The 12,797-nt window shown below is 41.0% G+C and overlaps 2 protein-coding genes across 2 annotated transcripts in view; both read left to right on the plus strand.

Moving 5' to 3' along the window:
• Positions 1–8,872, plus strand: part of LOC114561497 (NACHT, LRR and PYD domains-containing protein 12-like) — a 46,423-nt gene extending 37,551 nt beyond the window's left edge. Inside the window, 9 exon segments of the mRNA XM_028587550.1 lie at positions 858–1,031; positions 3,294–3,340; positions 3,735–3,859; positions 4,466–4,521; positions 5,180–5,397; positions 5,723–5,988; positions 6,287–6,403; positions 6,512–6,653; positions 7,251–8,872. Coding sequence (XP_028443351.1) covers positions 858–1,031; positions 3,294–3,340; positions 3,735–3,859; positions 4,466–4,521; positions 5,180–5,397; positions 5,723–5,988; positions 6,287–6,403; positions 6,512–6,653; positions 7,251–7,582 — 1,477 coding nt within the window. The 3' untranslated portion in view covers positions 7,583–8,872.
• Positions 1–12,797, plus strand: part of LOC114561491 (ephrin-A2) — a 366,950-nt gene that overhangs the window by 154,137 nt on the left and 200,016 nt on the right. The window lies entirely within an intron of this gene.

Genomic DNA, 12,797 nt, shown 5'->3' on the forward strand with positions numbered 1-12,797 from the left:
AAAACTATAGGTGCTATATTTTGACGAACTACTACAGATTTCATCAGATCAACTTCAAATTTAGTCCGTCATCTAAAGACCTCAAAGATGATAAGTTATTAAAAGCAAAACTTTTCATCGAACACTGTGGGCATGGCTGCCATTCAGAGCATTTATCGATGAACGAAGAAGTTGTTGTAACTTGAAAGTACGTTGGCCTGGAAATCAGCCTTATATGACAAACATCCGATTTACATGAAACTTATAATGTGTGTTCTACATGTGATACTGACCCGTCCCCTATACTTTAACCACACCCACGTACTCAGGCCACATCTCCTCTCATAACATTTGAAATGTTTAAGGTAGAGTCTTGTGTGAGGTATCATTGAACTCAGCAGAGAGTTCCTTCTTCATTGGTGATGGTTTGGCCCGCCCCCTATGCTTAAGCCACGCCCCTTTCATGACTGTTGACCCGTTTAAGGTAGAGTCTAATGTGAGGTATCAATGAACTCAGCAGAGACTTCCTTTTTTATTGGTAAAGGTTTGCCCCGACCCCTATGCTTTGGCCACGGCCCCTTTCACAGCTAATGAACTGTATGACGTGAAGTCTGTTGTGAGGTATCATTGAACTCAACAGGGAGTTCCCACGAGGGCCCGTCCAATGCTGCTTGCAGCTTTAATTTCAAAGTGTTTTCACAAATAATGTCTGATCATAGATATTGATCCTTTAGAACACACACAGACACACACACACACACAGATGAAAACAAAGAACCAAAGGATATTTCCAAATGCAACTGTTGTATTTAAAGGATCAATATAGTATTGATAGGATGAGAAATGGATTTTATCTTCATCATTTATTCTTCATTCAGATTGAAGGACTGCAGTTTGTCAGAGATCAGCTGTGCTTCTCTGGCCTCAGCTCTGAAGTCCAACCCCTCCCATCTGAAACAGCTGGACCTCAGTAACAACAAGCTGCAGGTTTCAGACGTGAAGCTGCTCTGTGATCTTGTGGACAGTTCAGACTGTAGACTGGAGACTCTGAGGTCAGTAGAGGGTTGGAGTCAGTCCATGCTGGTCTCAGAAGTATTGAACTAAACACAGTTTGTATCAAAGCAAAGATCCAGTATTTCCTGTAAACCTCCATCCTTCTCAGTGAAGCTTTGAGAGGAGAGAGAAGAAAGTCAGCCAATCAGATGAGCCAGAAGCTTGTTGTGATCATGGTTTTAGATGATTTCAAAACAACTGTTTTTGTTGTTTTCATGTCTGTAGGAAATAAATTTGGATTACAGCTGACAGCATCAGGTGTACAGAGATATCAAACTGTCCAATCATCAAATATGATCTCTGTTTGTTCTCTCATTTCAACGCTGAAGAACTGATCAGTTCATCATTGTAACAGCTGTGAGATCAGTCTGACTGAAGTAAATCACTGGCTCTTGTTTCATAAAACTAGTGTTAAATTTAGTAACCATGTGGTCTGGATACAGAGCAGAAGCTCTGCTAAAGTCCATTAATCACAGTTGATGTTTTACTGTCTTTCACATCATATATATATATATATATATATATATATATATATATATATATATATATATATATATCTGTCCTTGTCTGAATATGTTTCATAACAGGCTCCATATTAACATATTTATCATTTAACATTTAAAAGCAGTTTTGCACTAGATATGGGCAGGTTACCAGTTTTAAGGTGTACAAATGTAGGAAAAAATCATGGTTTAAAAACCACTAAAAAATGTTGTCAAAATGTTTCTGTGGTATGAGCAGTTTTTATGAGTCGTCATGGAAAGAAAGTGAGGGTCAGGAATCGCTGTCCCTCCCAGTGTGCAGCGTAGATTATCACGCCCCCCCCCCCCCTCCTGTTGTTGGTACAAGCCGTCAGTCAGTATATGTGCAGATGAAATCCCCAAACGTTTAAAATTACAAAGTCGGCTATGTGGGAATTTTTTGGGTACTGAAAATGCACAGATACCCCGACCAAATTCAAGGTAATATAATGCTGTCTGTAAAATGAACGTTGCAACCAGCTATGAGAGTAAAGGTGTCTAAAAATGGTGAAATACTTCAGGCTGCTACAGAGGCACATACCATGGCTAACGACAGCTAGATTACTCCCTAACTTACATGACATGGTGCTTTTTGGATGCTTTTATATAGACCTTAGTGGTCCCCTAATACTGTATCTGAAGTCTCTTTTATATAGACCTTAGTGGTCCCCTAATACTGTATCTGAAGTCTCTTTTATATAGACCTTAGTGGTCCTCTAATACTGTATCTGAAGTCTCTTTTATATAGACCTTAGTGGTCCCCTAATACTGTATCTGAAGTCTCTTTTATATAGACCTTAGTGGTCCCCTAATACTGTATCTGAAGTATCTTTTATATAGACCTTAGTGGTCCCCTAATACTGTATCTGAAGTCTCTTTTATATAGGCCTTAGTGGTCCCCTAATACTGTATCTGAAGTCTCTTTTATATAGACCTTAGTGGTCCCCCTAATACTGTATCTGAAGTCTCTTTTATATATACCTTAGTGGTCCCTAATACTGTATCTGAAGTCTCTTTTATATAGACCTTAGTGGTCCCTAATACTGTATCTGAAGTCTCTTTTATATAGACCTTAGTGGTCCCCTAATACTGTATCTGAAGTCTCTTTTATATAGACCTTAGTGGTCCTCTAATACTGTATCTGAAGTCTCTTTTATATAGACCTTAGTGGTCCCCTAATACTGTATCTGAAGTCTCTTTTATATAGACCTTAGTGGTCCCTAATACTGTATCTGAAGTCTCTTTTATATAGACCTTAGTGGTCCTCTAATACTGTATCTGAAGTCTCTTTTATATAGACCTTAGTGGTCCCCTAATACTGTATCTGAAGTCTCTTTTATATAGACCTTAGTGGTCCCCTAATACTGTATCTGACGTCTCTTTTATATAGACCTTAGTGGTCCCTAATACTGTATCTGACATCTCTTTCCCGAAATTCAGCCGTAGTGCAGAATTACAGCCACTTGCGGCTCGCAAGTGGCTGTAATTCTGCACTACGGCTGAATCCCACAATGAGCTTTCCTTAGGATGTGCCATTTCTGTGTCTGTAGCTATTGAAGAGGAGGGAGGGGGGGCAAGGTGGAGGGGGGGAGGTTGAAAGCCATGATGTCTCTCTCTCTCTCTCTCATGGTTGGGCCAAATTCTCTGGGCGGGCAAAGCAGAGAAAGGGGAGGTAACCTTGCGCTTTATGACTCTCCTCTCCTCATAACATAACTGCTTTATTCATGTTCATCCCTTCAGGATGGATTTCAAAGGTTACAGGGCTGAACCTAACAGACATGAAGGAGGTGAGTAAATATCTCAAAGAAACATAATAATGCTGGATCATAACTGGAAGATTAGCTGCTGTGGGCTTTAAGGTGCTGATTAATCCCAGTAATCACAGCAGATCTATTGATTTGTTCTTCTTGAATCTGTTATTTCTGTGTAAATGTCATTGTTTATCCTCGGTCTTCACTTTATACCAACCCACTTTGGACTTGGTCTCGACTTAAACATGATTTAATATCTACATTTGGACTTAATTGGAAGTGTAAAGTAGATATTAACAGGAAACATGGGGAGAAAGAAATGCTACAAAGGGCTCGGATCACCTTGAACCTGTTAGAGGTTTATTAATGTGGATCACCAGGATTTCCAAAAGTTAGTGTGACATCTGCTGTGTCTTCTTCTCTCCCCCAGATCCGTCTACGTCAAAGACAAACCTTGATGTGTCTGAGGACAGAAGAGAGGACCAGCTGTCTCCTGATGATCCAGAGAGGTTGAAGCAGCAGCAGCTTGTGTGTGGAGAGGCTCCCGATACAAATGTCAGTGTTTCAATTTAACATTATTATTAATTTGTCAGTGATCAGACTGGTGGTCCTCAGTTTTACCCCCTCCAGGGTTTAGTATTCCTTTACTTCTACCTTCTCCTCTCTCTCTTCTCTTCCTCTTCATCGTGAACTCATTCAAACTCATTTCTTCTTCCTCATCTCTGAAACCACTAGCTGCTGTCAAACAGAGTCCCAAAGGCTTCATCTGTGTAGAATCATTTCACTTAATAATTATTTTAGAAAGTGAAGTGATGGATACAGAGTAAATAGTGCACGTAGAGTAGAAAGTGAAGTGATGGATACAGAGTAAATAGTGCACATTGAGTAGAAAGTGAAGTGATGGATACAGAGTAAATAGTGCACGTAGAGTAGAAAGTGAAGTGATGGATACAGAGTAAATAGTGCACGTAGAGTAGAAAGTGAAGTGATGGATACAGAGTAAATAGTGCACGTAGAGTAGAAAGTGAAGTGATGGATACAGAGTAAATAGTGCACGTAGAGTAGAAAGTGAAGCAGTGAGGATCCGGTCACCTAGACAGAACTGTGAGAGTTGGGTGGCCAGTTTCTAATCAACTCTTTTTGTTCTTTTTATTATTTCAGGAAATGTTACATTTCACACCTGAGCTGCTGACTGAGTCTGGAAAGACTTCCTACAGGTAACCCAATCATACAATGCAGAATACTTCAACCTTAAACTGAGTCAACTCCTCTCAGCAGTTACACTGTAATCTAATGTTCAGTTTATCTCTTTTTAGTGCATCAGTATACTCCATCAGAACTAGATTTCAGATGTTCTAACAGCTTCAGAACCCCCCCCCACACACACACACACACACACTTCACCTGTCACTTCAACTGCTTTCAGTGCTCACACTTCACTTTTAAAACTCATACCCTTCTTACTCTTGCAGCTGCTGCTTCACTCTCTTGTCCAGAAAGTCAGTTTGGTCTCCAACTTTTTCAGCAATGCAGTGATTACATTTGTTATTTGTTTGTGTTGCCGGGCAGATTAAGCCTGACTTTAGCCCCAAATCTGTTGCTCCCAACGTATTTTACAGCCTGGGTGAATTCTGGCACACTGGTTTTTGTGAGAAGTTCACAACGCCTGATCAATCAGCTGAAGAATCAATGATCTGTCTGTCGGATGGTCGGATGGATCGCAGGTTGTGACCGAGCAGGAAGGAAGACTGAAACGTGTAAAACTTGATTAAAAAGATGAATAAAAACGGAGAGAGTCTGCACGGTTCAACTCAACACATCATTTGACCCACAGAGGGAGAGCTTGTTTGTGATTGGCCCTTCTGTGTCCGACAGGTTCAGGTGTCCTGGTCCAGGTGTGTTCCAGTGTGCTTTGACTGGACTGGTGTTTGTTACGACTCAGGAGGCGGAGCTTCTGTACAACACTGTCCAATGGGATGAGTTCCTCCTCCAATCAGCTGGCAGGAAGGCTGCAGGGCCGCTGTTTGACATCAAGTGTTCAGAGGATGGAGCAGTCTGTCAGCTCCACCTTCCACACTGTGAAACAAAGGAGGGTAAAGACATTACTGTCTTCAGTGGTAAAGAATGAAGTAATACTACTGCAACGATGTGTATCCATAGTACTTAAATAAAGGAGTAGTGGAGTTAATTCACAAGACTTAACACAACTCATCCAGACAGATCACATGTTGAACAGGAAAATATAAAAACTAATAAGGTACAGGATATAGGAGAACTTGCACATTCTTAGGGTGCTCCAGAGTTAATGACTATTAATTAATTATTAAGTTTATTAAGTCTCTGAACTAATGTAAAATTAAATAAATGGTAGTATTTTTATCAATAAAACCAAAGTGTAACAGGTCTTTTCTTTCCCAGCACTGCTTGTTGATGGCCTGTTGTCTGTCGTCCACATCACTGATGATGGGATGAGCATCTTGGAGACGCTGGAGATTACAGACACTCATGTGGTCCTGAAGGTCCCTCACCTCTCTGCCTTTGGCCTGATCTGGGATTTCGTTAGAAGATTTCTGAACATCTCACTGCCAATAGAGGCCCAAGTTCTGCTGTTCCTCCGACCTCCTGACACAGGGCCTCGAGTCCTAGATGTTCTACTGCTGCCCCGCAACGTCCCTCTAAAAGAGGTAGATGACCATGTGTATACCTTGTATGTGTTTATGTGTCTTTATTGTGTTTATACTTGCTTCAAAGTTATCTGTCACATGTGCTCACCATCTGCATAAACTCAGTTGGTTGGAAGATGTGAAATGGGTGCAAACTGAAACTCACGTATTTAATTAGAAAGACTTCTTTCAATTTCTACTTCAATGCCAATAGAAATGTAAGATGACATGATCTATATTGTTTTTTTTAAACATGCTCTATAATAACATTGACTTGACTATCTGAAACTAAACTAATAAAAATGTCCTGTTACTGAAGGTTGAAAAGAAACAAAGAGGTGCTACAAACATTAGGATCTCTTCCAAATGTCAACTCAGCATTGATCAAAGTTACAGTGTCCACTGTGAACCTGATGGCTTTGAAATACAGCCTGAGGTGAGTTGAATCACTTCTACTGGTTATACACAGACTTATCATGTTGAAAACATATTCACAATCACAATTCAACAGGTTGAAAAATGTCATGTTGCTTCTGGGTTTCAGCATGAAACATTTAGCTCAGACTATGGACCAAATTACCATCCAACATTTGAAGTTTTCCTGGAGACAATCCCAGAGAAGGTGACTTTGATGGTCCAGGACCGAGACAGGAGAGAAGTCTGGAGACGTAACGTGTCTTTGAAAGGTAAAGACTTCACCCTCCTGGAGCAACCCTCCACCTGATGGATGTCCCAGTTAAGAGGGGTCGGATTTAAGAAAGTCAAACAGACAGGACTTTCACCTCCTCAGATCTCTGCAGGGTAAATCCAGACAGCTAGCTAGACTATCTGTCTGTCTGTCTGTCTGTCTAACAGCTAGCTAGACTATCTGTCCAATCTGAGTTTTCTGTTCCACGACTAAAACTACTTCTGAAGGTCCACATGTTCCACCAGAACCAGTTCCTTCCTGAGACTATTTAGCAGAGGCACCGTGGCTCCGTCTGGAGCTTAGCCCCGCCCACGATGATTCTGATTGGTTTAAAGAAATGCCAATAAACCAGAGCACGTTGTCCTCCCATCCAGGAATGCTGTATGGACTAGCCAGACCTTCCTCCGCAGAACTGTGGAGGAAGGTCTGGACATGAGAGACTAAGTTAATCTGAACTAACTCTATATCAACAGATTGATACAAACCTAGGGGGGGGGGGGCATCTTAAAAAAAACATGAAGTATAAAATATAAATGTCTGATTACTTCTTAAAGGAGAACACAAACTGACAGTATTTACCCCGGTTATCTTCCAGGTCCAACTGGGCCAAATCCACGGAGGAATGACCCAGCAGAGGACAGTGTCCCAGCAGAGGACAGGTATCCCCCAGAAGACAGGCTGTTGCTAGTTCGGACCCAGTTTGTAGAGCGAGTGTCTGATCCAGTTCTGAACCAGCTTCTGGATCAACTCCTTGAGCGTGGTGTTATAACTGATGGTGAAATGCAGTCAGTCAGAACAGGCCGAGCAGACAAAGCCCGAGACGTGATGGACACGGTGAGAAGAAAAGGAAGTTGGGCCAGCTCAGTTCTGATCTCTGCTCTCTGGGAGGTGGATCCAGTCCTTTCCAGAGAGCTGAGATTAATGTGAAGAACCAAACTGTGGAGAGTTGGGATGGATCTCTACAATAACTGACTGGTACACATTGTCTCTTTGAAATGAAAAGCTGTTAAAGTCTGTTTTTAATAAGTGGACTTTGACTCTGAAAGTGATTGAGTCCAGTAAAGAGCAGAGTCCTGTTCTTAGTTTCAGCCACTAGATGGAGACAGAACTTCACTGATGGACAAACAAGATGCAGAATCAGAACATCAGAAAACCAACTGAGAAAGATTTCTGAGTCAACATTGAGCTGTTGTTTAAAGAAATCCTGCTTGGTCATTGGTCACATCCTTTAAATCTCTTTGACCTTTGTACAGCCTCATGTCATCGTTACTTTAGAACAATAATCAAAAGAGAAACTAATTCTGCTGAATGCAGCGTGGCTTTTTTTAAGGCTGGAGGACTTTTGGCTCTGGACCAAAGTTTTCTCTTGGTGCAACATGGCATCACACACGGGACACAGTCCCAGTACTCCTGGGTGAAAGTTGTGTGTTTTACCCATCCACCACCCCAGACACCCACCCTATGGACTTATGTACTTTCACACCAAATTAGCATAGGATCAGTCTGCTTGGTGACAGAAATCTTCAGGGGGGGTCAGAGGAAATGAACAGCTGTTCAGGTTGAATAAATATTGGCTGTTTTTGATGCTGAATGTTTCAGTGGAACAACAGTCCTGCATCAAACAGCTCCTACACTTTAAAAACATATATATCTTTTCATATTTCTTCTCTAGTTTTTATTTTATATTATGTCTCCAGTTTGTTTTTATGCAAAACATCACAGAGACAAAGCTACCTGACAATAAACTGTTTGGAATTGTTGAGAAAGTGTGTGTGTGTTTGTCTGTGTGTGTGTGCGTGTGTGTGTGTGTGTGTGTGTGTGTGTGTGTGTGTGTATATTGCTACACATGTTAGATTGTATTACATATTCAGGTCATTTTATCATATTTTATTAATATTATATTGATAGCTTTTATGAGAAGAGAGGGCCAGGGCAAAGCACAATTCATTACATTCTCTCTGTACTTTGTAATTTTAAATGCACATGACAATACACTTGAACTAGAACTTATTATGGTCTGTTTCTGCCTGTTTAGGTTAGGAATAATAGCTTTAGAGTTTCCTAAATGACTCATTAAAGGAGTGCTCTAGATTTAGGGGGACTGGCCCGGAGAGAGACCTGCTGAGACAAAGTAGAACACCTTTTATTTCATTAACTTTATAATAAAACTTAGATACAGATCATCTGCAAACTGCCTTCAGATATGTGGTGGAAGTTTCTATGCAGCAGAGTGAGTAAAGATGTCTTTAATAATAAAAGATGAGAAAAACCAAACTGTCTTTGGTTGTTTCATTACTTTCAAACAGAAATACAACTTTCACAGAACCTCAGAGTTCAATGTGGAAGAGTCTTAAGTATCATTGCTCGCAAGCGGACAGCCTGTTCTCAAAATACATGCAGAATGTTAGCATCCTTTATAGACAGAAAGAAGAACACTCAAAGAGGAAACACCCCAAATGGTCACTGATAAGATGAAACTTTAAAGCGCCCATATTATGCTCATTTTCAGGTTCATAACTGTATTTTAATGTTGTACCAGAATAGGTTTACATGGTTTAATTTTCAAAAAACACCATATTTTTGTACTGCACAGCTCTCTCTCACTGCTGCAGATCCTCTTTTCACCTGGTTTCTGTTTTAGCTACAGAGTGAGACCTCTTTTCTTCTTCTTCTTCTGTACTATCTTTGATTGCACTCGCACATGCTCAGTAGCTCAGATGTAGAACATGTCAGCTAGCTTACTCTAGAGACCGTAAAAGAGCCTGTTTCTCCAACTTTGGTCAGTTACAAGGCAGGATTAGCTGGGAGACTTCTAAATGAGGGCGCACATGTAAGTAGTTCTTTTGTAGATTATGGTGAACTTGTGTGTGTTGTAGCAGTGCTTTGCTATTGAGAACGACGTAGCATGCTACGAGCTAACGGTTGTGGTTAGCCAGCTCATTTTGGACTGTGACGTCACAGTCCGAGCCGATTTTGAACAGCTCACTAGGAGACTGAAGGCAGGACACATTCAGAAACCAGATCTCACTCAAAACAGCATGGATGGATTTTTTTCAAAGTTTGTATGTGTGTGGAAGCACCAGAGACACAAAAGAACACCCCAAATCCCAGAAAAAGTGTTTTTTTCATAATATGGGCACTTTAAGAACAGGAAACTCCTAAGCGCGCGTGTCTAGGTGTGATAATGTCTCGCCGCCATCTTGTTCCTACAGCCTGAAAATCCCGTCTTCATGGCCTTAGGTCAAACCACAGTACGCGAGTGTCTGTTAAGCAGGTACTGGAACGATAAGATAACACAAAAATAGTTTCCGTTTGCTCGTAGTAACCATTTTCAGTACAACAGTGTTCATGTGTTCTTGTTTCAAGTAAGCATAATTCATAATTATAACATTTTCCATTACACGTCCACCCTTTTGATTAATAAAGTCACAAAACATAACTAGAACTGCAAGCAGTTATGACGGGGCCCAAGCCTCCAATGCCAGTCGTCCCCGACGCCCCAGGGAGCTGCGCCAATCGCCCCCGATAACCCGGGAAGCTGCGTCATTGCGGGACCTGAAGCATTACGTAGGGGGGGCAAATGTTGGTGAATATCGAGAGGTTTGATGCACGAGGTCTGCGGTACTCTGACGTAGCAAATGTAGTGGTTAACAGTTCATCTCCATGCATACCCAGACTACCTTTAACAATTCTCTACTATAAACAAACTTCTTAACCCCCCTGACCACAGGGGGCAGCAGAGAGAAATGAGGGGGGGAGGCAGGTGTGGTGTTTGAAAGAGCAGGGGAGGTGGTCAGGTTTTTGAAAATGGTGTCGTAGGCGCCGATTGATGTTTTCCTCCGAGGGTGCTCACAGGCGCACGATGTTTAAAAAGAAAAGTAGTCAAAAGTTGTTTGCATTTCAGAACCTTAGGAAATGGACAGCGGCCGACACGAACACACACGCTTATTAAGTCAACAATAAAGCCGTAAAGTAGGCTTTCAACTCAGGACAGCGCCACTTCTCACAAATACAGATAGGATTGGAGATGAGAAGTTGCACGGTATCAGCACCTATGAATGGTGTTGATTTTGGATTGAAAAAGTGGGAGAAAAGAGTTACATTTGTCCATTGTGAAGGTTGTAGAAACTTTGTCAGGTGGGTTAAGAAGTTTGTTTATTGTAGAACACCAGGGGAGAACGCAAAAGCGAAAACCAAAACGTAATGGTAGGAGGTAAACATCAGTAAATAATGAGAAGACTGAGCTGCAAGGTCTGTGATACATTCCCATTGCAAATATTCCATTAACATTTGCAATGGGCAAAATACTTATATGTTGATTATAGCGCCCACTAATGGCCGATCTTTGCCAAATTTGGTACAAATCCTCAGAGCGGCATGCCAAATGAGCAAAACATCTACAGTTCTATATATCTGGAGTCATCCAGTGCAAGAATAAACATATCGTCACCTTCCTAAAATAATTGCCTAAGTCATTTTTTCAGGTTTTTCAGAAAACACAAAAAATAAAACTGCCTAAGTCACATGCTTGACATAGGCAATTATACTATAGGTGTAGAATCACATGACCTGTTCAACTGAGGATGTAGGCAATTTTACCAGAGGTGGCCAGCACCATGAGGAGATGATTTAGGCAAAGAAATCATTTTTGTTAAAAAATGACATAGGCAATTATTTTAGGAAGGTGACGATATTGAACATTATAACTCGTAAAGGACAAACTATTAACATTTCTTACACACAGTGTATCAATCTTGGATGTAACAGTATGGATTAATTTCACAAAGACCCGAAAAACTCTGGACTTCAAGGCTGGATGCAAAACCTTCTGTAAGGGCTAGGAAGACAAAAAAACATCAGCAGAAAGGGGCAACTGTTAGCTTTTAGCTCCAAAGGTTTTGACTATTTATAATTATTAAGTTATAAAGTTATGAATCAGAAGTGTCGTTTGGCGTTGTATACAACATGCTCGACCTCAGAAGGGGTTAAAAGGCCCAAACTATGTTGACTATAGCGCCCCCTAATGGCCGATCTTCACTAAATTTGGTATAGAGCCTCAGAGCGCCATGCCGAACGGGCATCACAAGTTTTGTGTTGATTGCTTTTACTGTGGCAGAGATATTGCAATTGCAAATTTCCCATTTAAATGCATTGAGTTATTGGCCGAAAAAAATAAACGTTGCTTATAGCGCCACCTAAAGGCCGATCTTCGCCAAATTTGGTACATAGCATCGTAGTGGGATGCTGAACAAGCTTATCAAGTTATTTGCTGATAACATTTAATTTGGCCGAGATATGATATGTGTGTGGTAGCTACCTAGGAAAATTTGGTTGGTCGTCAAATGCGCATACTTTAACCTAGCACAATTCTTTGCATAACTTTTGGTCATGTCTGTCTGGAGATACTATCTACGAGGTTTTTGTGCAAAAATCCCCTAACCCAAATCGGTCACACTAACTTTTTGTACTTGTAGTGCCCCCTAGTGACCAATTTTCGTAAAACGCGTGGGGGACCTCCAGAGATTCATGGCAAAGAATAATCTAAAGTTTGGCCTTGATAGCATTTATTTTCGCCGAGATATGGCAAAGTTGGTGTTTTCATAGTTAGCTACACAAATTAGTTTGTGCGTTATATGCGCACTTTGTATCTTATAAACATTCTTTCCATAAATTCTAGTCAGGTCAATCTGGAGATGCTACGGTCCAAGTTTCGTGCAGATCGGTCGCACGGTCTTGGAGGATTTCAAAAAAGTAGTTTTTTGATAAATCACGATTTTTCACACATAAAAGTCTATGCAGAAATGGGCGTGGCCTATATCACGTGATTCAGTTGGATCCAGTTAACGCGTAGATGTATGGTTTGTGACTGTCGGAAGTACGGTGTGGGAGTTATGGGGCCAAACGCGTTTTTTCTGCTATAGCGCCACCTAATGGTGGAAATGGGTCATGTTTTGCGCCTGAGGTCCTTGCGGGGTTCTCTTGGACCCCTTAAAAATGAAAACTTTAAACCATTTAGGAAATCCATTTTGATAAATGGATGAAACAGTATTGCAAAACAGTTTTTGCGAGCGGTACTCATCCTCTCTGAGTAAGAGCAAGCTATATAATGAATTGTAAAATTATCAGGAACACATATATGTTA

The sequence above is a fragment of the Perca flavescens genome, chromosome 9, assembly GCF_004354835.1.
Source record: "Perca flavescens isolate YP-PL-M2 chromosome 9, PFLA_1.0, whole genome shotgun sequence".
Taxonomy (NCBI): Eukaryota; Metazoa; Chordata; class Actinopteri; order Perciformes; family Percidae; genus Perca; species Perca flavescens.